Below are 26,839 nucleotides of genomic sequence, written 5' to 3' on the forward strand. Positions count from 1 at the left end.
AGAGAGGGAATTTGAAGACATTGACTCAAATATGGATGTCATTTCTCTTTGCAAACATTGCTCCAACCACTCACACATCAGATCTTTGCATGCCTCGGGCCTACCTTGTTTTCAGCATTATGGAAAACTTCACAATTGACATTGCAACTGTGATCTCTGAGGAGATTCACCAGCTTGTTATGTCCACCAACTCCCCTAATGCATCTACAATAAAGCCCTCGGGCTTCACGACATTAATCACTGTTTTATGTGCTGCCCAAGGTGTTCAGATACCAAACAATCCAACACAAAGCATCAAGTTGAAAAAACTTATAAATACCCAGTTCATAAACAACTATTGCATTAACTCATTGGACCAGCCACAACCACACCCAGCTTCTTATCCTTCTTCATCAGCACAACCATCCATCCCCAAAATGACACCCATGGAATGGCGTATCACACAACATCTGAATCAAATACAACAACAAATGGAGGACAACAATCAGGCATATACACATATACACTACCAGATGGCGGCAAACCATCGAGCCTACACCAGCCTTAATGACTCTTTCTATCGCTTTACCCTATACCAGCATGCAAGAGAGACTTCAACATTTCCATGGCCAACCCTAGAGGATTTTGCAGCTGTAGTGTCATGACCTGGAGACACACGTTCCTTCTCAAATGAACCTAATGCAAATCATGAAGATGGTGGACCACAAGGAGAGGAACCAGGAGAAAGGGGAGAAGGAGAAGGGGAAGAAGAAGAAACGGAAGTACAACTTGATCATGAAGGTGGTGATGGGGTAGGAGACCACGTGGAGGACGACTAGCCTATTCATAATGATGTTGATTTAGAAGATGCATGAACACTTTATTTTTTCTTTATTTGCTTTTTAAAGTTTAGATTTTAGTTTATGTTTGAAGTTAGTTCATATTGTAAAGTTTCAAGAACCTATTTAGTTTGTTGCAGCTAAATTATGGAATTTCACTTTATTTATAAATATCTAAATTCCTTTCAATTTGATTCTCTTTTATAATTTGTATGACTTGTTTACTAAATAAACCTAACAAATTACCTTATAAATTAAAACTTGTCACATACATATAGTAATCATTTTATTTCCTTTTGCCAAAAATAATTATGTAAAGGACAAATGTGTTTTGTTTCCAGAAATATTATATCCATATCTGTCAATTTAAACTGCTAATTTTCAATTTTCCTGCATATTTGCTTAAGCTACCCAATAATCGCTTAAGCTGGTATTGGTTCGCTTAAACCAATCTGTAATAGCTTAAGCTAGTTTATCAGTCCAAAAGAGCATTCTCTCTGCATTATTTTTGTGCATATTTTGCTCAAGCTAAACCATATTCGCTTAAGCTATTGGTTCATCCGCTTAAGTCAAGTCATGCACGCTTAAGCGAATGTGTAATCTTGGGAGGTATGCTCTCTGTTTTTTTAGGCTTAAGCCATTAAGGTTTCACTTAAGCCCATCATTTACTCGCTTAAGCCTTATAAATATGTGCTTAAGCCCACAACTCATTAGCTTAAGATAAATCAAGCACGCTTAAGCCAGTTTGTTATTCTAGGAGGTAGGTTCTCTGATATTTTTCGCTTAAGCGCGTATATTTTAGCTCAAGCGCATCAGGCACTCGCTTTAGTTTAATGTCTCGCTCCATGCTTGTAGTAATGGCTTAAGCCTTCATTCGCTTAAGCTAGCTTATATGGGCTTAAGCAAAAATTGTCAAAGTCGCTTAAGCCTTGTCAAATTGGCTTAAGCGAACGAAGAACTGCATGTGCAGTTCCACGTCAACTGCACTGGATCCGTATCCAAATTTAAACCACTCAGCAGTGAGTCTCTTCATAGCCAGTGACACCTCTTTCTTCTTCTTCTTTTCTTTCTCTCTTTGTCTCCCTCTTCAAATCATGATGTCAGAGCCACTGTTATAACTTTTCTCTTATCGCAAAGTCACCACTGCAACTACCATGGCTCTAGTTTGCTACTTAGATCAAAATCTTGCAAATCAAACTTGCATCCCCTTCCTCCTCGCATCATACTATTCAACGATGATGACTTGTTCTTGAAATTTTTAACCTTGTTGTGTCCATTCTTATCATTGTCAAGTTTAATATCAATGATGTCTACAATGTCAAATTGCTCCTTGTTTCCATGTTCCTTTGAAAAATAATGTTGTTTTAGTGTCACATTAGCATTATACATGTCACTTAATATGACATATGGTAAAAGTTAATGTTTCTCGCCCGTGAGTTAACTTTTAAGACTTAATTACCCAACATATTGTGATATCAAGGATTAAAAGAATAGTTAAGTTCCAACGTCAATTAACATGTGAAAAATTTTAACTTCTGCTAATATTTCAAGTAAAGTAACATGTGAATTGTAACTTTGCATCGACCACATAGTCATTATTGCAATCACTATGATCAGTCCACTACTCATACAAGAATCTCTTTACCGATGTTGTAGAGTCACTACTTCGATCACCATGGTTAGTCCACTACTCAAATCTACATCCCTTTCCTTCTTTTAACGTTGTCTTTATTGTTGAAAACTCAAGTTTAAACTGCTATATCCCTTCCTTGCTAGTGACATCTCTCTCTCCCTCTCCAAATCACTTTTGTCGTAGAGTTGTTGTTGCTACCATCATGGCCATCGTCCATTACTCATATTGGAGTCTCTTCGCTTATGTCATAAAGTTGTTGCCGCAATCACTAAGACCAATCCACCACTAAGATTGAAAACTTTTTTGCCTACTTCAAATTCGCTGACCACCATGGACAATCTACTACTCATATTGAAATCTCTCAATCTTCGTCACAGAGTTGTTGTTGCAACCATTATGGTTAGTCCACTACTTAGACATGCATCCTCTTCCTTCTTGCATCATCATTTCATCATTGAGAACCCGAGCTTGAACCCCCTTAATCCCTTAATTGTCAATAACACCTCACCATGGCCCTCCTCACTACTCATATTAGAATCTTGCAAACTAAACTTGCATTCTCTTTCTCCTCAAATTGTCATCTTCAACAATGAAAACTTGTTCTTGAACCATTCTACCTTATCGCTTCCATTCTTCTTGTTGTAAGATTCAACGTCATATTTCTAATGTTCCAAGACTAAAAAATATGACACATTGGTCTATATTTATATCTTTCTCTAACATTGGTCTATATTTATATCTTTCAATGTAACATTGGCATCACACATGTCAATTAAAGATAGCTTTCTCATAGTTAATTAATGTGGGAACTTAATTATTCGATATTATGCATATAAATTCCTTTATTAAAAGTGTTACATGATATTTCTTTTATGTAGAGTGTGACATGTTATATTTTCTTATTTTTAGAAATTTATTACTGCATTTATTTTTTTTTATATTTATTTATATTTTGTATTCTAATTATATAAGGAAAACATATTTTTATAGTTAAATTTCAATTTTTTGAAATTTATAAAAATACAATAATTTTTAATGAATTAAAATGATTAAATAATAAAAAATAAAAATTCATTGAAATAATACCTGATGTATATTTTTCTTACTCTAACACAAATTTTTTTCTTATAAGTTTTAATAAAATTGTATCGAAATAAACCTTATTTAATTTAATTATAATTTATGAGTTAAATAATATTAGATATTTCAAGTGAACAAGAATTTTTTTTTTTATCTTGAAGTAGTAATTAGCGAATAGAAAAATATTGCAAATGAACATTTTATTTGATTAATTTTTTAAAATTTATGAATAGAAGCAAAAGCAACTGAAAAAAAAAAAACTGCTTACCCTTAAACTCTTTTATTTTTTTTATGTGACTGAAATTATAAAAAAAATATATTTAATTTTACAATTTTTAACTGGACACTCAGTACAGACTTAAAGCATATATTAATTATGAATCGATTCATTTGCGAGATTAGGGGAAAAACAGTTTATTTTATTCATATATTATTATATATATTTAGTAATTATCATAATACAAACAAAATATAAATACAAATAAATTTATAAATTAAATTTTAATACTTTAAATTTTTACCTTCAAATATTTGTTTCGTATACAAGTTTAGTGTTCTATATATTAAATATATTAATTCCTTCAAAATTAAAATAAAAAAATTATTTTAATGCATAGCTTATAGAATGACCATTTTATGGTCATTTGATAAATATATTTAATATCATGATTTTATGATACTTAAATTAATATTAAATAATATTTTTAAATAATAAATAAATATCTTAATATTTATACTTCCATATAATGTTTAATAATTTATCTATTAATATATAATAAAAATAAAAATTTATCTAATATAATTATTAACATATTATAAATGATTTATAATATACAAACAAAATATTATAATTTTATAAATACATACACTGTAATTCGTATGGATATAAAATCTAGTTTCATATTCAAGTTCAAACTAAATAAGGAATAAGGCGCAAAATTTAAAAAAAATAAAAAATCACAACACACAAATTAGGGGAAGAGATGACTGGTCAACCAGATTGGGTTTTTTATTTATCATTCCATCATTGACACAAATATATATATATATATATATATATATATATATATATATTATCTACCCTGCAAATTTATACTTATCAATCAATTCTTATCATAGCTAATTTTAAATATTAATTAGAAGTACGAGACTTTTATAATATTGCGCATAAATAACATATATAGATAAAATAAATTTCAGTATTTAAATGAAGACTAATTTTACATTAAAAAAAAGTGAGAAATCTTATGAGAAAATTACATATTAGTGAGAAATGATTTTATAAAAGATTACAAGAAATTTTCAAAATATATAAAAACAGATAATGCACATAATGACATAGTGAATAGTTTAAAAAATAAAAATATAAATATGAACAATAAGGTAACCTAGTTTAATTGGTTGAAGTCACGCAACATTCAACAATAAACAAAAGTGAGATAAGACAGAAAGACGAGAAAGAAATCAAAATGGGAAATTGGATATCTCACTTACGCACTTCAGCACTTGAACTTAAGAATATAATATTAACCAACAACTATGAAAGCGGAGAATGAATATAATATTCATCAATTGAAGAGTTCAATTGAAGTTCATTTTTAAATAATTTTTTATCATTAATTTGATGCTTTGACTATGTGCTATCTAACTTTTTTTAATAAGAAATCATTTTTATTAATAATTTTTAATTATATAAAATATAAATTTATTTTAAGGTGTATTAATTTTTATTTTTATTATAAAATTTGTATTGACAAGATAAAATTTAACTCGTTTAAAGTAAAAAACTGCACATATATCTAAATTGATTTGAATTTAAGTATTTATTAGATTTAATAAATAAAACTTTATTTTACACATCTCTTCGTTTTAGAGACGTTTTAAAGAAGTTAAGTTTAAATACAATTTAATAATTTATTACTGCAAACATTTTTAAAGTATAGTTTAAATTTATGATATATAATTATTTTTTTATTAATTATAATAAATTATTTATTTCTTATAAAAATCATAAAATAATTTTTATAGTTGATTTTTAAATATAATAATAATATATTTTTTAAAAATTAATAATTATATTATTAATATAATAAATATTTATTTTTGAATAAAATTTTATTAAGTTATAAAAGCAGAAGCTAATACAATTATATTTTAAACGGTGTAACAACATATTAACAAATACATGTAGACATTTTTTTTCCACTAACACTATATCGAAATAGTGTTTTTGTTTTTTTAAAAATACAAATGATAACTAGTGCTTTAAAAAATAAAAAATAAAAAATTGTTGTCTAAAAATATTATTAATATATTCCTCCTATGTTTTTAAGTACAATTCAATATAATTTGGAATAAAAAAATAATTTAAATTTTTAATGAATATCTAAAAGCAGTAAAGCACTTACTACCAAGGTTTAAATAGTGGAATAATGACATAAAGAAATGCGAATATTAATTAAAATTGATGAGAAGGAAAGGATCAACTGGGTAGCATGTATCTGTGCACTGATTGATCGGAGGAATACGATGAAGTCAAGTCAAAACATAAACCCTTTTGAGGACACAAACCAAAAGTTGTTGTTGGCAACTTGGCATCAATCATCATCGTAGTAATCCCTTCTAACAAAGCAAAGCATAGCATGTCCACTGCATAATAAACGAATATGCCACGATGTCACACGTGTATAACAAGACACCTACGTGTATGAGGTGGGACATAGTCACGTGTCCATTCACTAACTTCCCATGTCCAACACCGAGGAGCATACCCTTCTGCTTCTTCTTCTTCCTCCATATTCTTCCTTGTTATTCCTTTGTAATCCCATTTCCAATGGCTTTTGGACTCCGGACAAGGAGCTTTGGGTTTAGAGAAGGAGAGTCTGAGTTTGGGGCTGCACTTCAGTGGTGGAACCAGATTCATGACTCAGATCATTGGCAGAAAGATATTTACTATGCCCTTTGTGCCGCTTATGCCTTGGTTTCCTGTGTTGCCCTGGTTCGTGATTTTCCTTCATTCTCTTGGAAAATCATGCCTTTCTTGTCAACTTCTTTTAGAGCTTCTTCTGAAAGCTGAGCGTTCAGAAAAATGCTTTTTTTATATATGGCCTTGGGAGTGCAGGCATTGTTTTGCAATCACATTATCTTTTTTGGTTTTGGTTTGAACTTAACTATACAATAGGCACCCCATCACATCAAATCCCAATGAGATTTGATGATCTACAACTTAACTTGTAACCACTGACCAGTTTTTGATGATCTAACACTGATGTTTCTCCATAAGGATCGTTGTTTTGCCATTCCTATATATTTTGCAGCTTGAGATGTGAATTTTGTGAAGAACTTGGTAGAATGTGTTTTTATGGGTGTGTGTTTCCGAGCCATATTTTCTCTAAGGAATCAATAATCATAATTTGCTTATTCTCAGGTACAACTGGTGCGCATTCAAATGAGGGTACCTGAATATGGGTGGACAACGCAGAAGGTTTTCCACTTGTTGAATTTTGTTGTCAATGGGTGTAAGTAAGAATTGTGAATTATCTATAAATAACTCTGTTAGCATATATGTTTTACTTTTATGCTGAATCCATACTACACATGCAGTGAGGGCTGTCCTTTTCGGTTTATACAAAAGTGTTTTTGCAATTAGACCGAAGGTATTTTTCTATTCTTAAATCTCACCTACTGGAATTCAGGCATTAATCCTGCCTCTTCATTTCTTGCTTTGGTAGGTTAGGGAAGTATGATGAACATAGAGCATATCATGTCTCTTGCTAATCTTGAATTTTGGGTATGTCAATTTGGAATGGATATGTTATGAAAATAGTTTAGTTTCATCAAGATTTTCTTTTCTGTTGGTGCACGTCATGACTGTAGAGTTTTGGGTCAATAGCATGTTTATGATGTCCATTACACATCTACACTTTGCTCTATGATATATAAAATTAAGCACCCCCACCCCCAAACCAAAAAAACAAAAGCAGTTTAATAAGGAAACACGTAAATTTCAATACCTGAATTTAACAAATTGAGTGCCCTTTTGTTAGCCTTCATTTTTCTGTCATTCATTTTTCAACCTTTTCTTTTTCCCTTTGGCAATTCAGCTTACGTGTTACTCGTTTCTAAACATATTCTGACCCATTACCATGTCATGTTATAGGCACTCGAGCACGTGCTAATGGAAGTTCCTGGTCTTCTGTTTTTTTCTACTTATACATTGTTAGTCTTGTTCTGGGCCGAGATATATCACCAGGTATATTTACTTTCTTTTGGGAGAACTACAATAATAGTCATTTTTTTATTCATTTGAGATAAGTTATATTCTGTTTATGTGCCACAAATCTATTTCAGGCAAGAAGCGAACCGGCACACAAACTTAGGCCTGCTTATTTTATCATCAATGGAATTATTTACTTCGTACAGGCAAGTATACAAACTTAATTTCATAGTTCGCCATTCCAGTCCTTAAAATAAGAAGTCTTCTTACAAGTTAATTTAATGTGTTTTTTTTTTTTTTTAATCTTTTCACCCTGATTATGATAGGTCTGCCTCTGGATTAACATGAGTGTTAGCAAAACTGTCACTGGCATGGAAGCTGCTAAACTCTTCCTTGCAGGTTATTTCTATCAACATCATTTTAGTTGATGACCTTTTTGTATCAAAATTTAATTTTCATCTTGCCCGCATATACTGCGAGGACTTCATCCTTTTCAGAAGATTAAGACATATATAATGAAGTATACTTGTTAGTTGCTACTCCAAAACTTCTCCTGTATATTAGTATCTTGAATTTTTTAATGTTCTTTTGCAGTTTTATCATTCTGTGCTGCTCTTGGATTTTTGTTGTATGGTGGAAGGTAAGCTTTCATCCTTCAGATTACACAATACTTGTTATTAATTGAACCCTAACCTGCTCAATATGGTGTAGGTTGTTTTTCTTGTTGAGGCGCTTCCCCATTGAATCCAGAGGTCGTCAAAAGAAACTTTATGAGGTTCGTATATGAGTTGCAACCTTAGAGTGCAAGTACATAATTAAATATCAAATTCAGTCTATGTTTCAACTGTGAGGGAAAAAATCTGTCTTGAGGACTTGATAAAAACTCTGGTAAAATTTTGGTGCCTAACCTTTTTACCCTGGCAGGTTGGGTCGGTTACAACAATTTGCTGCACTTGCTTCATGATAAGATGTGCTTTGGTGAGTTTCTCCCAATTTAAAATTATTGTGTATAGTTGAAGAGGCTGTTTTCTGACAGGATCTATGTTTTCACCTTCAATGTAGCTTGCGCTTTCTGCTTTTGATGAGGATGCAGATCTTGATGTCATGAATCATCCCGTTCTTAACCTAGTGTACTATTTGGTAAGGCAAGATCTTACATTTCTTAGTCAGCCTGCATGGAACAGCGGATCATGTTTAGTTCTATCGTGTGACTATGCATTTAAATGCTCTCCTAAAATAATTACTACTTCGTTGTATGAAAATATCATTTGATTCGTTAACAAAAGATAGCACGGCCTTCCTGAACATGGGCCAATAAGCCTGTGCTTAGGGAAGTGTGAATGTGCTAGAGTTCTTATTCCTTAAAGACCCTACTTTTTCCAATATTGCGGGCAAGAATGTCTTGGGTAAGTTAAATTCCACCCTTGTTGAAGTTTGACAAGAAGTATAGGAAATTGCATTATTGAAATTAGTTTTTAAGGTTTATGTAATTTTGGAACATAGGTTGCCATGTTATCGTAAATTTCGTATCGGAAGAAAATATGGTTTAAAATAGCAACAAAAACATATTGTGGTCCTTCGTTATTTGTCATGTTATGAAACACTAGCCAGTCCTCCTAAAAGGGAAACATTTCGATGCTACCATGCCCATTATGTCCACAGGACAAAATCTGAGTTTTCAAAACAATAACATCTCTTACTAAATTAAACATTAAAAAATAAAAACAAAGCATTTGGTATTGCTGAAATGACGTTTGGTGTTTTTATTCGGGCTAGTAATAATGTTGTAAGCAGCCATTTTTCAGACTGCTCAAAACTATACTCCTTAGATGGATTTTGGAAAAGGACTCCGTAGAGTAAAGGCTTATAAATAACTCTTAATATTTAAACCAATCCTTCACATGAATCCGTTGGCATTTCTCTCGGGCTTGAAACTCTCTAGGCATGCATGCATGCAGGATCCTCTTAACACTTCCCAGGCATATTTATAATAGGGACTGACATTTGAAAGAACTCATGAAAAACTTATTTGAACTTACAAAATATCTTTTGACTTTCATAAGTTGAACTTCTTGATTTATTTCAATATATTTCTTCATGTAGTTTATTAAAGGAAACTCTTTTTAGCTTATTTATTATGTCGTGTGGTCAAATTTATGAAAAAAACTTATATAATAAGAATTTGTTGAATTAGTACTTAATTGAGCATTCTTTAATTAATACTGCATTTAAGTGAAACTTTAGGAAGATATATTTTGGCACTGTCATATGCTAGAGGGAGTTCATACGCTTAGTAGAAAGATCAAGTTTATGTCATATTGATGTTACTTGGAAGTCCCATTGTAGTATTTGTGAATGGTTCTCTCTTTGTTGATTATTCTGCTATTCCTATGCAGTTGGTAGAGATTGTTCCATCGGCGTTGGTGCTTTTCATTCTGCGAAAGTTGCCCCCAAGACGAGTTTCTGATCAGTATCACCCCATCAGATGAGTTGTGCATTCAAAATCCTCTCAGAAGCCCAACAATCGGTTCCTCTTTAATAGATCTTTTTCATCTGTCTCAGCTGCTCCATAATCGCTCAGTTACTGTTCTGTATATTCATAATTTCATTTTATTCAATTAATACCATTTGTTCTTTAGAATATGAGCATGTCGATTATTCTCTTTTATTTCAAGAAAAAAATAACTTTTTTTTCTTTTAAAGGAAAAAGTATTGTGAAAAAAAAATGTGGACTTTTGAAATTGAAAAATCATTTAGAACAAAATATATGAAAAGACCAAAATGGTTAAGAAATTAATAAGTAAAAAAAATTTATTAAAATTTTCTGGGAAATGTGTATGAAGTGTTATATTTTTTGAGAAAACATCTTTTAATTGTTTCGTTGCTTTTGGAGAAACGGTTACTAAAATTAATATTTTAAATGTGTTTATTTCAATTTTCACTGTTATGACAACTTGGTAAATGTTGACATGATTATAAAGGCCAAACCACATTTTTCATAATATTGTATTATTTATTTACATAATAAAAATTAAAGTGGAAAATGTAGTGTTGACATTTCAATCGTTCAATTAACTTGTGTTGTCGGCTCAATTTTAAACTTGAGTTAGATGAATTTTTCGTAGTTATCTCATCTAATTTTTAAGATAAATGAATATTAATACTTATTAGATCTATTTAAAATATATTTATGTACAGAGAAAATATAAAAATTTATGGAATAATTTAAGGTACTTGCACAAGCATTATTGTCATTTTCATTATATTTTTATTTTTCCTTTGGCTTCAATTTTTTCCTTTATTTTTATTCTTCCTTTCTCATCTCGTTTCCATTTTTTTCTTCTCTAAAAGAATTTTATTTGTATAGATGACTATTAGAGAAAAAAAGAAAAAAGATAATGATTTTGCCAGCAATCAGGAAAGCAGTGAGTATGCGAGTGAATTAAAAAATGGTTATTCAAAGAAAAAGTTATTTTAAAATAGAGAATTTTCACTTTAGTCTATTTAGAAGAATGATTTCCATATCAATCACATTTTGCTTAGAAAGAAACCCAATCACCTGGAAAATACTCTCCACGGTAGGAATCTATTCACATCGACAACCTATATCCATAAATTTCTATAATTCCCCTTACGCATCAACCACAAACAACGTAAGTGCAACTCTGTATATTTGTAAGAATACATTTTCTATGGCATCCTAATCGGACACAGTAATAGTGAGTGTGAGTTAGAACTGTATTAATCGCATCACCTCTTGATGATAGGAATTAAATGCATCGTAGAAAATATCATTTCATTTTAAATCGCGTCAACTTTTTTCATTTATAACCTTGATATTACTTTTCTCAAATGCAAATCAAGATAACATTAACTAATCTTTATTAGTATCCTCATCCATTAACATTTCACCCACTTATTTAATTAATTCTCAATTTCTTCCATTTTAAATAAGAATATTTCAATCAAAGAAAGTCATTTTATCATAATAATTAATATAATATTTTTTTGAGATATGCACATCACATTAGATGTTTAAACACTCGGAATTTAAAAAGAAAGAAACCAGATGAAAAAAAATGGAATTAAAACAAGACTAAATCTAAAAAACGACACATAGATAAAATCATCCTGTCATATAAAAATCACCATATATAAAATTAAACCATGTCTAGATTACATATTTGAAATGTCAAATCCGAAAGCATTCCATGTTTCATAATCTATTATAGTAGCCAGCCTTAGATCCAAAAGTTTTTGGGGTACAAAAACAGGAAGATCTAGGATCCAAGTAATTCTGAATTCTGATTATATATATATATAGATATATAGATATATACAGCAATACACGATGTTAGGGACCTTTCCAATGCCGAATAAAACCGACTGGCATTCTATTTACAGCGAGGTCGGGGGGTACCGCAGACAAATCAATCGAATGCTATGGGCAAGAAATTTTCATCATCTAAAAGCATGTCAATATCAATCAAATCCTCCACACCATCAACAGTCTCTTCCGAATTTACCAAATTCAAATTACCTCCCTGCTATAAATCAAAAGAACATATCATTAAGCCAAATATTCATCTTGAGTTTAGTGTAGACATAGGACACGGCATACGATAGAAAATACCTTGGTTTCACGGAAGTCTTCTACTACATTTAGCAGCCGCCGGTATTGAGCCCGTGCCTCTGGATACTGAACCATGGACTTCACCCGTGAAAGGGCCTTTTGGAACCTTGCTTCACTTTGTTTCCTTCCTTCCTTCAGAAAATCATAATCATCCTCTTTCAAAGAATCGCTTGGTTGGTCGGGGACCTTATTAAGGGCATCTCGTCGAAATCCACGTAAACCACTGCCCTTGCGCCTCCACCGTAATATGACCTTCTCCAGGATTCCCACGGACCAAATGATTGATTTAAACTGCTTTCTTACCTGGTGACCTCTTACGTGGGCCTTTAACACCATGGAATTCAAGTCAGTGGAAGGGTGTATAAAATATTCCAAGGGCACATTGAATAATATGATAGACAGAAAGAGAGAAAAGAGAAGGAAATACTTTAGAAAGATGACAGAAAATACATCGACAAGAAATGAACGGAAGGATAACATGAATTTTTAACCCCTGATGTCCTTACAACTGGAGAGTAGAAATTGTTACAAATATTGAAACCCAACGTGACCTCTACATACATGCCATGCAAGTAATATAAAGGGCAAAAAGAGATGGTAAAGTATTGAACAAAAAGGTATTTTAGCATTCCTTCCTCAGTTTTCATCAATTGAACCCTCCAATGAAGCAGCATCAAGTTTTTGGTGGTCTGGATAAAAAAAAAAAAAGGAAAACTTTTCTAATCTTATCTTCTTTTCAATATTTGTTTAATCAGCATGATATGATAAGTGCATTTCCTAGGTTTATCCTATTCATTCTTCGCTTTAGTGCAAATTTTATCATTGACAGTCTAGGTTAGAAATAAACAGAGTAAAATAATATAATGTATCTAATTTGATATTTTTTGTATTCATCAAATGTAAAATAAGACAAGAGCTTGTAGATCATGTTCTTATCTAATTCATATCCTATCCTTTTCTATTATATCTTGTCAACCAAACGGATGCCCTAAATAATAGAATAGTGGATAGGATGTTCAATGAGAAATCAATGTCAAAGAAATCAGCCAGGTGACTGAAAAGAACAACAAATAACATGAAAAATGGTTTTGTTAACTTCAGCCCTTAAGGTAGTGAGTTTAAGCATCCAAAAATAGTAAATATCTATTGGAAAATGAAATATTTATTAAACTTTTGCATTTTCAATATAATAAACATTTTTTTCAATAAAAGTTTATTACGTTTGAATGCTTAAACTTAATCTTAAAGGTTGAAGTTAATAAAAACCATATTAAGAATAAAAAGACTAAAAAAAAAAAAGTAGAGACCTGCTATTTGGTACAAATAATAACTCACAAAACAAGACAAATTTAAATCTATCCAATGAGGTTTTTGCATTACAATATATGCGGGGTAAAAATTGGAAGTTATTTACATTGAAAGTTAATAACCTCCTTTTGTCACTTTGTAAACTATAAATTCGTACCAAACAGGATTTTCCAAAAAAGAAAGAGAGCAGAACAATGAACCTGGATTTTAACAATTCTTTGACGAATGATCAAGAATTCTTTTCTCTTCTTCCAACCACGGAACTTTTTCTGTATTTGTACCGCAGCAGCATTGGCTAAACCACCTCCTTGTCCAGATTTGCAAGCCTTAGAAGCTAGAAGGGAAAGAGCTTGTTGATCCCACAATCCAAATTCATCATCTTCACATTGAGCTAACTGTTTCCTCTGGAATGACTGCATTCTGAATACTTGATGTATGCGATCAGCAGCTTGTGTAGCATTACGAACAGCATTTAGAGAATCCTTAAGGCAGATAGCATCTGGTATATCACCATAACGCACAGGTGTTGCAATTCGCTCAAAAACTGTATGCACAGCTTTCATTCCTGAAGCTTCTTTCCTACTATCTTTATTTTCATCCATTGTGAGTGATTCGAGGTGGCTAGTTAATAATGACTCGTGGCTAGTTAATAATGACTCTCCAAGAAAACCAGAAATTCCTTTGTGGCCGTTGCTAGAAGCAAGATCTGCAGGTGATCTACCTGAAGGAAATGCTGGGGATGGGTCTGTCAGAGCTCCAGTGGCTGCACCCATGGTGACAAGGATAGCAACTGTTCGCTCTCTAAACAGAGGACAAATAATAAATTAGTGCAGCACAACTTCTAATGTCCTAAAACATATATACTTTTAAAATTTACATAGATTAGTTTATTATAAAATATTTTTACGTAAATTGTTAACATTCAAAAAGAATTTTAACCCTCAAATTTAAAAAATACAAATAAGAGATAAATATATTGAAATATAATTTAAAACTTATTATAACAATATATTTTGAAAACAATTTTTCCAACATGTATGTAAAGAAACACAATATGAAAATAAAAAATAATATTTTTTGATTATAAAAATTTGTATCAGTAAATATTATCAATATATTGAATCTCATGATATCATATAATTTTCAAGAAAAACTTATTATATATATGTTCTTATTATATACCCTTACACACATTAGGAAAACTATTTATAAAATTAAGGGAAAAAGTCTCAAAAGTTTAATACTAATTAAATTTACTACAATTATATGTATCTAGTGAAGATAGCAATAAATTATATAGAATAAAATAAAAAATCATTTGAATTTAAATTTATCATCAGTGGGATTACAATTAAAGAAATATATACAAAAGTTGAGCAAAATTAAGAAGGTAGTCACAATAAATTAATAGAAATATACATGTAAACAATTTAAAAAAGTAATATATGAATGAGGCTTCTTTGGGAAGTCATTTGATAGGCTTCCACGCGAAACTTCGTAAAGTTAAATGTCATAAAAATATATAATGATAGAAAATTCAAGAAGGAAGTGTGTGGCACTCTTTTAGTTGGTGAAAACAAAAAGGAAGTTGACTGGGTACAGGGTAACACGAAGAGGAGTGAAAAAGACTAACATCCCAAAAAGAGAGATACGGTAGATAAAGAGAAAAAAGGATAGACTACTATTTGTTAACTGTGATACAATTATGATTTATTTTGCAAACATGAGATTTTATATATGACATGTTTTTTAGATGATTTTAGAAAAATGACTTCTTTAGAACATTGCAAGAGTAGTAGGTGTTAACCTTGGTGTACCATGACTTATTTTTAGGTGGCAGAGCCTGTTATTTATTTCAGGTGGGGAGCCTGGCATTATCAATATATTTCCAGGCAGAGTATAATCAGGTAGGGAGCTAAAGTTTGGCATGGGTTAGAGAACCTCCAAGAGATGAAATTTTTTAGTTGATTGTTTTGAAAATTTATAATTGTTCCATTATTTCCAGAAGCAGGATTTGATGTTAATAGATTTGCCTTTAACTGACCAAATCATTTGCTTCACAGTTCATTTTTGAACTAATTCGCGTGCATAAAAAACCAGTGAGCTTGGTACCAATATGGTATAAATATATACATTTGAAAGAAGAAAGAGAGAAAAGATTTCCTAACAGGCAAGGTGCTGGAATTTTTATATCATCCAATGGTTTCATACGTAATTAAATCCAAAATTTCAAAACTCTAGAAAAGTGGAAATAATCAGGGTAGCAAAAGAAGTTTCAAGTTGATAAGTAGTTGCAACATATGCAAAATCAATTAAAAAAATTAAAGAAAAGAAGAATTATGTCCTTACCTGCCACAGGATGCAGCCCAGTGTAGTGCTGTCCATCCATTCACATCACGGAAGTTGATATTCACTCCAGCAGTTATGATTGGTGTTATGGCCCAATCATAACCAAGAGCAGCAACTAAATGTAACACGCCTTGCCCATTCTCACCCAATACATTAGGCCCTTTACCAGTTTCAGTCACTTTGTGAAGAAGCCATGAGTACAACTTCTCTTTAACCTGCCTGTGAAACATCTCCTTCAACTTGTGTTTTGATATATCTGTCTCTGCAGTTGGCTCTTCTTTACTTGAATATTCTTCTTCCTCTTTCAGCGAAATAAGCTTGAAAATTAAGTTTCTTTTCTCCATATTATCCTCAAAAGCCTGATTCAAAGGGTGCACTGTGTTTAAAGAAAGTAACTCTTCCAGTCGCAAATGAAGCGTCATTTCAGCCAAACTGTTATAAAAATCTGCAAAATCTATGTTTTTATCAAAGCCCTCTCTGTACTCAAATTCCCGAACTTCACTACAAGCAAACCTATTGGAACATGTTACGTAGAAGGGAACCTGTCCAATGTTAAGAGATGGAGCTTGACAGCACAGAATTCCATTAGCTAAAACCTCAGCAGGAACCTCCACTTCCCCAAACATACAGGACCACTTACATGTTGCCACCTCAGGTTGACTCTTCAAAAATGTTCCAATAATCAACACCTGAATGGTTTTGAATAAGATATAAGATATCATTCAAATTACAGCTGGCTTCTCTTCATTTCATGTTGTGGTAGAAACCCGTATAGAAAAAGGAGCAAACTATTAATCGTGCGTAAAACTCTAAAACAGATAATGAATATCATCAGGAGAGATCTAGATACAAGAAATACTAAGTAACAAAAAAATAGACAACAACCACCAAGCCTTATCTCACTAGGTGAGGTCAGCTACATGGATCACAAGTTGCCATTAGTTTAGTCAAAAACCAAAATTTTGAAATTAGACAATATTAAAATAAATAAATAAAAGAACAAAACTTTATGCATCTGATCTTAACAAGAGTAGACAATATCCCAGGCAAAAGATGAAAAGATATTAATCTAAAGTGAACTCCAAGTACCATACATATTTAATTGCTTATTTCCAACACGTGTGAAAAGAAAAACAAACTGCAGAACCATAAATAGTTGCTTAATATATTGTATAATTGTGTAAATCTCATATCAAAGTACCTCAATTTCAGATTCAGCATAAGTCCATTTAGGTGAAAAATCATTTATACTGAAGAGCTGGTCTTGAGACAGGGACAGTTTCAGTGAGGTGTCATCTATCACATGCCCACATTCATCAGTGCTCCATGAAATACCAGGGGAAGACTGCATATGCAGATCATCCACTCCTGCAAGTTCTTTAGTAATCCACCTGGAGAAGCTATCAACCTTCTGTAGGCTCTCCTCTCCGCCCAAGAATGCACGTTTCATGGTCAAGGTGGAGTTGACACTCTCATCACCAGGAACTTCACCCTCAGAATTGGATTTCTGTGCAGGATTAGATTGTGTATGTGCATACTGCTTCGAGAAGTTTTGCTGCACAGACTGCTCCTTCGGCTCATCATTAAAAGTGAAGAGCTCAGGAACAATTTCTGGACATGCATCATTAGTTTCTTCCCCCAGTAAACCAGTATACTCAGATCCAAATGCAGCGAAGCCCCATTTAGGCAATTCTCCTGTATTGTCTTCAAAAGAAATCTGAATCAAATGAAAATAGTTATGATTGTTAAATTTCACAAACTGGTGCAGTAGATTGAAGCTTTTGAATGAGAGAAACCACTACATGTTAGATCATCAGGGTTGCAGATCAAATATAAAATTGACACCAACACAATGCACACTTCCTCGCACCAAGATATTTAGCAATATTTCAGGCCACTTAATTCTCATCTAAGCAGATCATATAAAGATACCCTTAGAATCCAATTGCAAGGTATGGGAGTTGAGTTCCACACTTCCACATTGGAAATAAGGAATTCCAATGTGAGATTTATAAAGAATTGGATTCTCTAGCTACAATGGCTAACTTTTGTAGAATGGTTCTCTCAAGGTTCTTATCAAATGTTATCAAAACCTTTACCATGTCTCTCAGCTGCAAACGAGTTGCATGAGTAGTGATGCCAACATTGCAGTGTTCATTTGAGAATAGTCAAGAGGCTAGTGCACAACCAACCCACAGAGCACCAAGACTGCAGAGTGTGGTGGGATGTTAGGATCTGATTGCAAGGTATGACACTTGAGTCCTAAGTTGAAAGCATGAGACTCTAATGTGGGGTTTATAAAGCTTTATGCTCCTCAACTGTAATGGCTTATAGCTTTTGTAGTATGGTTCTTCTAAGTTTTTTATCAGATAAATTGGGGGAAACATCAAGTAAAAAGGGAAGTTTGCAATAAAAATAAAAGATAAACCCTACTTCGTGCTATAGCACTTCTACAAGTTCAGAAACAATTCAAAACATACACGTGTAAAATAGTAACAAAAAGTCATGAATATGCTCCATCCCAATTCATCGTTCTATTTTATTGCAAATTATTAAAACACATTGACAAATGACTAACTCCCTGGAAAGAATGTAAACTATATTCCCAGGCCACTTTCCAAAAATTCAACTTTGTGAATCTCTTAATATTGTTTTGATATCAAGCAACAACTTCCACAAATTTTCACCTTCCCCAATTTCCCCATACTCCAGCAACTCTTCCTTGTTGCCAAGATAAATGAATGGGTGAACCATACACCTCATCAAGCATCAACCCTATTAAAAATATATGTTGATCTTCAAGGATAGAACATTACATAAAAATCGCACAGTATGCACTTAGAACTTTGACCAGTAATGCAATGTTTCTGAGATGGTGAATTCCAGATGTTGTCCCATTCTACAAATAGCACAACTACTCCTAATAGAACCTCACAAATAATACTTGTATTTGTCTTAAGAAGTAGGGTGTATGCATGCAAGTAAGAGTACACTACTGGAAGATATAAAAAGCAATAACATTAAGTACCTGCCAATTTGATTGGAGAGGATGAGAGCCACTTTCGTCTTCAGTGAGGACATTTTTATGCCCTAAAAGGCTGCACAGAACAGTATGATCTCCTTCAAGAATGTTTCCCAGTGAGCTTGATGGAATGGATCTAGATGAAACAAGAGAAGGATCAGTATGCACTCCTGAAGATTGCTCCATGGCATTGTCCCAGGATTTTTTGCCCTCAATGTACGTAGTATCACTGGCTCTAGATTTGTCCCCCTGAACAAGTGGCATATAATCTGTTCCAGAAATTGGTACCTGTCCATGATCACCTGAAAACAGTTTCAAAGCATACAAAAAAAGTTCAAATGTCAATTCTCAGAAAAAAAAAATTACGAATTGAGACATCATTTATATTAGAGATTAAAACTTGTAGAATATATGAAAAATAAATATCCAATTTTCTTAGAATAATTTAGAGCATCTTAAGATTAGTTTTTACATTTCCTTATTATCTCATGATTTGTTTCCTTATTTCAATAGGTATTTGTATTGTATGTTTCATATCACTGCAGAACACAAGTAAAACATATAAAAAAATAAAAGAGTAAATATCAGTAAGTGTATTCGGTCTCCTTTTATCTCCTTTCCTCCTGTTACATAAAACTATAATTTCAACAAAATAGACATTACAAAATAATCATCTTAGATGAATCAAAAAGACATGGTAACCTGAAAATGGAAGCACAAGATATGAACTATTTGAACAAGCGTCAATCTTATCCATCGGACGACCATTCCCCAAATATTGTGATTCATGATGAGAGTGTAATCCAGAACTTGCTTGGTGAATATCCTCTAAGAAGAAATTTGATTAAACCATTTAGCAAATGGACCAAACACTCATGTAAGCATATGTTGTAACAGTAAACCTAAGCATGTGAATTCAGATTCCAAGAATTAAGGCCTTCTTTAGGTAAACTTCTAAAGAAGTCCTTATAGGAGAAAAAATCAGTATAAAAAATCAATAAAACTTCTCCCATAAATTACAAACAACTTATACTTCTCTATTGTTTGAGAAGTTCTGAAATTTGAAGAAATAAGTTGCTTTTAACTTATGGAAGAAGTTTTATTCATTATTTACACTAATTTTCTTCTATAAGGAAGTCTCTAAAAGTTCTCTCAAAAAAGGTCTAAGTAAAGTGTACCATTCATTAATTAAATATGTCAGAATTACCTGAATCAGCATCTTCACATAAAGATGTCAAAGTGCTAGTTGGGCTCATGGAATCGGTACTTCTTGAAGGCATACCTCCATAATTTCTGGGAAAGCCAGATGACAAAGAACTGCTCTTCTGGGAATCTGATGTAGCCTCGCTAGTATCTGTACTTCCACCAATATTGGTTTTGTTGACCTGAAAGATGAAGAACCCACAAAACACCTATTAATAAGTCATCAAACGGATGAGTCAATATTAGATTAAAAAGTTCTCTGCCTGATTTCAGGAATATAGAAATGGACTTCAGGATCTTTTCAAAAGGATTATGCAACTTACTCTATATCATCAGTTAGGATTTATATCGATTAAAAATCAAGGGTAAAGTTTAGGAGCAAAAGAGAAAATATTGCATGTTACCATTGCTAGGTGGTGGATGTTAAAATCCTTAAGCATAACTATCCAGCCTTACTATTAAGAAAGAAAGCACATTCCTCAATCCATGATGACAAGAAATTGAAGAAGAAATCAGATGGGAGATAGATTTTCATTCACATTGAAGTCAATGGCTTAAGGGAAGGGAAAGCAGTACTTGTACTCTATTTCCTTGGTCAAGTTTAGAGGGAAGGATGAAAAAAACTCACAACAGCCTAGACTTGAGCTACTAGATGTCATACATTCTCTAGAAAAAAGTACACCAGCAACAAAACCAAACATCGATGCTCTCCATGATATAGTAAGGAAACAAAATACCTTAATAAGAAAGTGTGAAACAAAGAAATCAAGCAAAATACCTTAACATCCAAGTAGTGGACAAATACAATATGCATCATATCCCTGCGGTAAAACAAGTTAATAAAAGAATCATATTCTAAGTATTTTTAATTAAAATAAATTATTATCAGTAGAATATTGGAAACATAAAAATTTGCTGAAAAATAGAAAAACAGTCAAAACCCCAATAATATGCAATTGTTGTAATTAATTATAAATTGATTCCAAAAGTGATTACAAATGCACTAATGCAATACTTGACAAGAAGTTTTGACAGCAGCTGCCATGGGAAAATAGTATTTCAATTTTAAAGACATTAATTACTAATCAAAATAATAAAAAGTAATTAGTTAACCACACTTACTGTTCAAGCATCCAATAGCTTCGCCTCTGAAAATTTTCATTTTCTTCTCCATGGGCATAGTAGCAATGTAACACATCAACACTTCCCACCTAAATTTGCTTAAAGGATGTTACAACTCATAAAGTAATTATTTGTGGGTATAAAGACTTGTTTTCCAAATTAGAGAGAACTAACTGAAATAATTGGAGTTATCTTATAAATGCTTGTCTTACAAAGAATTTATTAACCACAAACTCAACAAAAGTAAATTTCCTGCTTACCTTTAACTTCTCATGAGCCTCCTTCACAGTCTTTCCATCTTTTTTCTTTCTCCAATTATGTCCATCCTTTCTAAAGTACCTTAAAACCTTCCGATCAAAAAGAAAAAGGGAACCACCTACAATCATCAAATACATGTCAAGAAGCAAAGTCTTTATGAACATGAAGCAATAACTAGAGCTAAAAAATGAATTGATGTTTACAATGAAGCAAGATTTATCATGAAAAACAAAAACTACAAAGAGTACCCTACAAACTTTGCACAACTGGACAAGATTATGCAAGAAAAATATATCAGGTGCCCTTTTGCTATGGAACAAAGATCTTATGGGATCTATCAGCTTGGCATGTATAAGGTTGCCAAATAAATCAAAAAGACATTTTAGGATATATAAGCAAGAGTTTTTCTGCAAGAGAAAGACAGCTATGTCTGACCTTCACAATTAGCATTTATAACGTTGTTAATCAACCTCAAAAATACTCAGTTGCAACAAACAATTCGTAGAGGATTAGTATTTCTTTTAGCTTTTTGAGCAATTCAGTCTATCCATATATGGACAAGACTCACAAAGGTGATGGTAATAAATTAATGGTTTAAACTTTAAATACATTTTTGGTCCTTATAGTTTACTCTAGTTCTGGTTTTGGTCCCTATACTTTAAAAGTTTAATTTTTAGTCCCTATAGTTTTAAAACTTTAGTTTTGGTTGCTATTGCAAGCAATATGTTAAAACATGTGCCTTGCAAGGTAGAACCATTTGAACCAATGTAGGGACCAAAACCAAAATGAAATGCAACTAAGGACCAAAAACTAAACTTATAAAATATAGAGACCAAAACTAAAATCAAAGTACAGGAATTAAAAATGTACTTAAATCAATTGATCAGTAACATATGCAGAAACCATACTTGGTGGCCTGTTAGGCGGTTCTGATGTGATCTGAAACATTCGATAATTGCGAAGAATTTCACATATTTCTGCAGGACGCAGCCACCGATGCTGGGCTTCAAATTGTAATTGCTGAATATCTGCACATAACATGGTATTCACTTAAATATTTATTACCATATTATCACATGTAAAAATGCAATAATTGAAGCAAACCTTAAGAATCAAACCATAGACACACTAATAATATCAATAAGAATAACTTTAATTCATACAATCTTACATGCATAAGAAATTTGATTTAGGTTGCGTTTTAAAGTACTTATGGAAAACTAATGCAAGTAGTTTATAACTCTCATAAAGCTCTCTTCATTTTATTTCAATAAGCTTCTTAGTATAACTTATCAAAATAAAGAAGAAAAATAAAGCAAGTTCACCAGAGCAGGAGAATCAAAACAAAGAAGGAAATCAAAAAATAGAGAAGGAAAATAGAAAAAAGAGAATGTTCAGTCATCGAAAAATATGCACGTTCACTGGAAATTTTGCTTGAGATGTAGAAGATGACCTGAAAATGTCTGAGTGACATCAGAAGCTTCGTTGGACTTGAAGAAGATGACTGAAAAACAGTCTAGGTCACGTGACAGGAGATGAAGAAAATAACCGGAGAACATCTCTATTGCGTCAGATGCCTCGCTGAAGAGGAAGAAGGACACCAAAAGCAATGGAATCATAGAGAACAGAGATGAAAAAACAGAATAAAGGAGAAAGAGCTGAGAGATGAGAATGAGAGGGTTTAGGGCTCGCAAGGAAGGAGGAAGAAGATATTAGAAACTAAGAGGGGGGAGAAATCTCAATATAGTCACCCTTAAAGTCACCAACGTTCAGAAACAAAGGGGCAAATCCAGAATTTCAACATGAATGGAATAGCAACAGCGATTTCTCTTGCTTTTTGCCACGATTTGCAACGCATCGACTGCTCCTATGAAACGCGACGCTGCCACTCCACTTTGCTTCGTTGCTATAGCAACCACTGTTGATTACTATGATCAAAATAAACCCTTTTCAACTTATTCTAAAAAGTTTTATACTCAAATTTATAGCATATGATATTCACCCTCGTATAATAAAAGCTTATTGAATAATTGCTTTATTAAGATATGTACACACCCTTATTCATGAGTAACTGTGGCTTATTTGATTTAGGAGATGTCATGTAGATTAGCGCTGCACTGCTCATTTAAAATCTTGATAATTGCAATATTATCCTTTTAATTTATACTTTAGGCAGGATCTAGCATGCACATGATCAATGAGCTAAAATAGCAATTACCAAAAGAAATTGCAATTAAGAATTTGGCCGCTGCTAAGATAATCCTGGCATGAGAACATCAAAATCACAATCTTGATTGTAAGATCACACAATCTTACAATTTTTTATTGCCTCTATACTCCTGATTATGCACTAGAACATTTTTATTGGATCAGGTAGTATCACTGAGCTTACTCCTAAAATTGGTAAGATCATGTGATCTTAGTGAGTTGGGTTTGACCAGTTTTTCCCAAAAAAAATAAAATATAATCAATCAATCTGTCTTATATCTAAAGCCCTAATCTATTTGTTTGTATGTTTGAAACCTTCTTTCCCATTGTGTGTGATCCCTATTCTCTTCCAAACACAGCTGTGCTCTTTGAAACCACTTACTGGTGACTGATCAATGCTGCTTCTCTCAGTTCTCTGAGCTTCTGCCTGTTCGAGCTTCACCTTCTGCAGCTGCAACTTCTTGTTCAAAACCCTGCTAGGTGCTTGTTCTCCCTCTTGTTTCAAGAGGGTTTCAGGGTGTTTCTTTTTCTTGTGATTGCACATGAAGCACGTGGTCTGTTTTTTGACAAGGTTTTGGGTTTTTGTGCTGTTTTGGTTTTGTTTGGTTCTGTTTTGGTGCTGAAAATGTCTTCAAATTCGATGCTTAAATTCTGATAGAGCCCAATTCCAGATTGGTCCTATTGAGCCATTGGCTCACGAGACAAAGTCAAGAAATTGTTAGTGTACTAACGGAAAAAAAAGAGGAGGAGCTGACATGGCATGAGAGAAGGGGGGGTGCGGGCAGTTAGAGGAGAGAGAGTGGGATATCTTTCTGTTATTTAGGAAATGATGTGAGGTTGTGGAAGGGGGCTGTTTTTTTTATATCTTGAGTAGAGGAAACTTAGTGATTTCTCTATTAGGAGCATTGCTCTGGGCAGTAAGGAGTCATCCTCCTTGCTGTATTTCTTCTTTTGCCATTAATACAGAATCAAAGTCTATTTTTTTCTTCAATTCTCTGTTTCACTTTGATATTTGTTGCTTGGGATCGTATTAAATTCTTTGTCTTGTCACATCTCAGATATTTGGTAGCTTATGTTGTAAATTTGTGAAGCGGATCACTTGTGTATGACCTGCTTATGGCTTTTCAATTCAAATTAAACTAAGAGTTTGCCGTGTTTAAAGGCTATTTTTTTATTTATGCTATTATATTATTATTATTAATATTATTATATATGCAGTTGCTAATATCTCATGATTTACAATCATCACTCCCCTTCCCAATCTTAAGTAGAATCTTGATTTTGACTACCTTGATTTGAAGCTTTTACCAGCTGGAAATATTGAAAAAGTGTAGAGAAAATTAACCATATAAGATTCAAAACTTGTTAGCTCCTTTGGCAAGCCACTTCAAGCTAACGATCAATTACCCAAGACAGAAAAGAAATGATTATGTCTCAAGTTCCTGATACATCAGCAGTAGGTAGTCTAAAGCATGCAATTGATTCTATGAGATCTAACATAGCATATGGAATTGTGAGCAGTTTCATAGCTAATTAGGGAAGTGGCATCAAGATATTCACAAATGGATCCTTTGGTAATTGAGAGGTAACAACTACCACAACATAGTCAGTCACCATGTTTCAAAAAGGGGCACTCAGCATGGTTTATTGAAGCATACTTATGTGGAGATTTGATGACAAAAAAGGCACTATTGTTGTACCTTGGGTGGAAGGGGTATAAGTTTAGGATCTCAACTACAAATACTGCAGGCTCACCCAACCAAAGAAGCAGAGACTGTTGCTGTCAGTAAAGCAAGCATAAAGACGAGCAAGCTGCAAAACTCTTCCTTGAGAAATGGGCAAAAAGCAATTTAAGTGGTGTGTTCTATTCTGAAATAGTCAAAGGGAAATTAATCTGGAAAGTTAACTAATCTCTTGCTGGCATATCTCTCATCTTGCAGCGAAATCCAGTGAGACCATGGCCACAGGCAAATTTCTTCGAAGCCCACAAAAATTTGTTACTATTGGGAAAGCAGGTCAGTATATAGTTTGTTTTACCATTTGGAACACCGTCTCGCCGATGCAAACTGCTACAAGCCCCATTTTGCAGCTGACACTTACTAGCTTTTACGCCAACTAGCATCGAGTACCGCATTTTTACAATAACAACTTTATTCAGCAGAGGAATATATATTGAATTCAATGCGAATCAATACCAATACTAATCCAAGCCATTCACACCTAGCATACATAATCACGTAAATGCCAAAAAACTCGCTTCTTCATTTTCACAGTAACCCTAATTGAGCTGACAAGGTCATTTTCAATAACAAAACTAAACGAAGTTTTCACTAAAAAAGAGCTTAAATCCATTATCTCATTTCCAGAATCCTACAACCAATAATCGAAATTTCACGAAGTTCCGTTACGCGAAATTGTTCCGAGGAAAATCAAACAGCATGATCCAAGCATTACATAAGTCTGAATTAAAAATTAAGTAAATTCAAAGAATAAGAAGAAGAAAATGAACGAATGAATTAAAAAAAGTAAAGTCTGACCTAATCGAGGTCCCAATCCGTAAGAAGCACGCTCCGCCATGGCGAAGACTGGAAAATCAGAGAGAGATCCACAACGCGGAAACGTAAGAGCAGTGTATCGGTATCTCAATCAATCACAGTCCTTTCTCCTTCCGTTCGTTCTTTCTTACTTCGCTTTTCTCTCTTTCCAGTCAGCTTCTTCTTTTCACACAGACACAGTGACGTGACGAGATGAATAACCCAGACAGCTACTCCCTATATTCATTTTCTTTTTTGTTTTAATTATTCTGATATCCGCTCTTGTACTTTTTATGTCAAATAATTAATTAATTAAATTTATTATATGTCATTAATCTGTATAAAAATATTAAAATTTTGGAAAAAAATATATATATTTATATATAAATTAAAATAATATTAATTATTTTTAAATAATTATTAATATTTTTTATAATTAAAAATATATATATATT

The 26,839-nt window shown here is 32.6% G+C and overlaps 2 protein-coding genes across 8 annotated transcripts; one reads left to right on the forward strand and one right to left on the reverse strand.

Moving 5' to 3' along the window:
* Nucleotides 1–6,246: 6,246 nt before the first annotated feature.
* LOC113860231 (tobamovirus multiplication protein 1-like) lies at nt 6,247–10,304 on the forward strand. The gene is made up of 11 exons (XM_027492932.1): nt 6,247–6,529; nt 6,959–7,049; nt 7,135–7,187; nt 7,691–7,783; nt 7,882–7,953; nt 8,074–8,146; nt 8,342–8,387; nt 8,459–8,522; nt 8,672–8,725; nt 8,810–8,887; nt 10,144–10,304. Exons 1-11 carry the CDS (start codon nt 6,365–6,367, stop codon nt 10,234–10,236), a joined length of 882 nt encoding a protein of 293 aa, XP_027348733.1. The 5' UTR covers nt 6,247–6,364; the 3' UTR covers nt 10,237–10,304.
* A 1,562-nt stretch (nt 10,305–11,866) lies between these two features.
* On the reverse strand, nt 11,867–26,650 carry LOC113860229 (calmodulin-binding transcription activator 2). 7 transcript variants are annotated; one of them, XM_027492930.1, is made up of 14 exons: nt 26,388–26,590; nt 22,551–22,670; nt 21,645–21,760; nt 21,385–21,473; nt 21,041–21,083; nt 20,267–20,444; nt 19,762–19,887; nt 19,066–19,361; nt 17,239–17,754; nt 16,580–16,726; nt 16,038–16,396; nt 13,889–14,489; nt 12,381–12,704; nt 11,870–12,291 (listed from the first exon to the last, which is right to left on the reverse strand). In XM_027492930.1, the coding sequence occupies exons 1-14, from the start codon at nt 26,425–26,427 to the stop codon at nt 12,178–12,180; spliced, it is 3,069 nt and encodes a 1,022-aa protein (XP_027348731.1). In that variant the 5' UTR covers nt 26,428–26,590; the 3' UTR covers nt 11,870–12,177. The 7 variants fall into 7 exon arrangements, with proteins under 7 accessions (XP_027348728.1, XP_027348727.1, XP_027348731.1 ...); XM_027492925.1 differs by adding an exon at nt 23,096–23,223 and having other exon boundaries at nt 11,878–12,294; nt 16,038–16,726; nt 26,388–26,539; XM_027492929.1 differs by having other exon boundaries at nt 11,890–12,294.
* Nucleotides 26,651–26,839: the final 189 nt, after the last annotated feature.

The sequence above is a fragment of the Abrus precatorius genome, unplaced genomic scaffold (genome assembly GCF_003935025.1).
Source record: "Abrus precatorius isolate BTA unplaced genomic scaffold, Abrus_2018 Scaffold2, whole genome shotgun sequence".
Classification (NCBI taxonomy): Eukaryota; Viridiplantae; Streptophyta; class Magnoliopsida; order Fabales; family Fabaceae; genus Abrus; species Abrus precatorius.

What these genes read in the sequence shown, in the direction of transcription:
- LOC113860229 (XM_027492925.1), bottom strand. Translation starts at nt 23,201, where the DNA reads ATGTTCTCCGGTTATTTTCTTCATCTCCTGTCACGTGACCTAGACTGT. An exon ending in AGGCTCATGAGAAGTTAAAG is followed by an intron (nt 21,474 to 21,644) that starts GTAAGCAGGAAA and finishes AAGCAAATTTAG; the next exon opens with GTGGGAAGTGTTGATGTGTT. An exon ending in CTCTCCAATCAAATTGGCAG is followed by an intron (nt 17,755 to 19,065) that starts GTACTTAATGTT and finishes CATTTGATTCAG; the next exon opens with ATTTCTTTTGAAGACAATAC.
- LOC113860231 (XM_027492932.1), top strand. Translation starts at nt 6,365, where the DNA reads ATGGCTTTTGGACTCCGGACAAGGAGCTTTGGGTTTAGAGAAGGAGAG. An exon ending in GAATTTTGTTGTCAATGGGT is followed by an intron (nt 7,050 to 7,134) that starts GTAAGTAAGAAT and finishes CTACACATGCAG; the next exon opens with TGAGGGCTGTCCTTTTCGGT. An exon ending in TTTTTGCAATTAGACCGAAG is followed by an intron (nt 7,188 to 7,690) that starts GTATTTTTCTAT and finishes GTCATGTTATAG; the next exon opens with GCACTCGAGCACGTGCTAAT.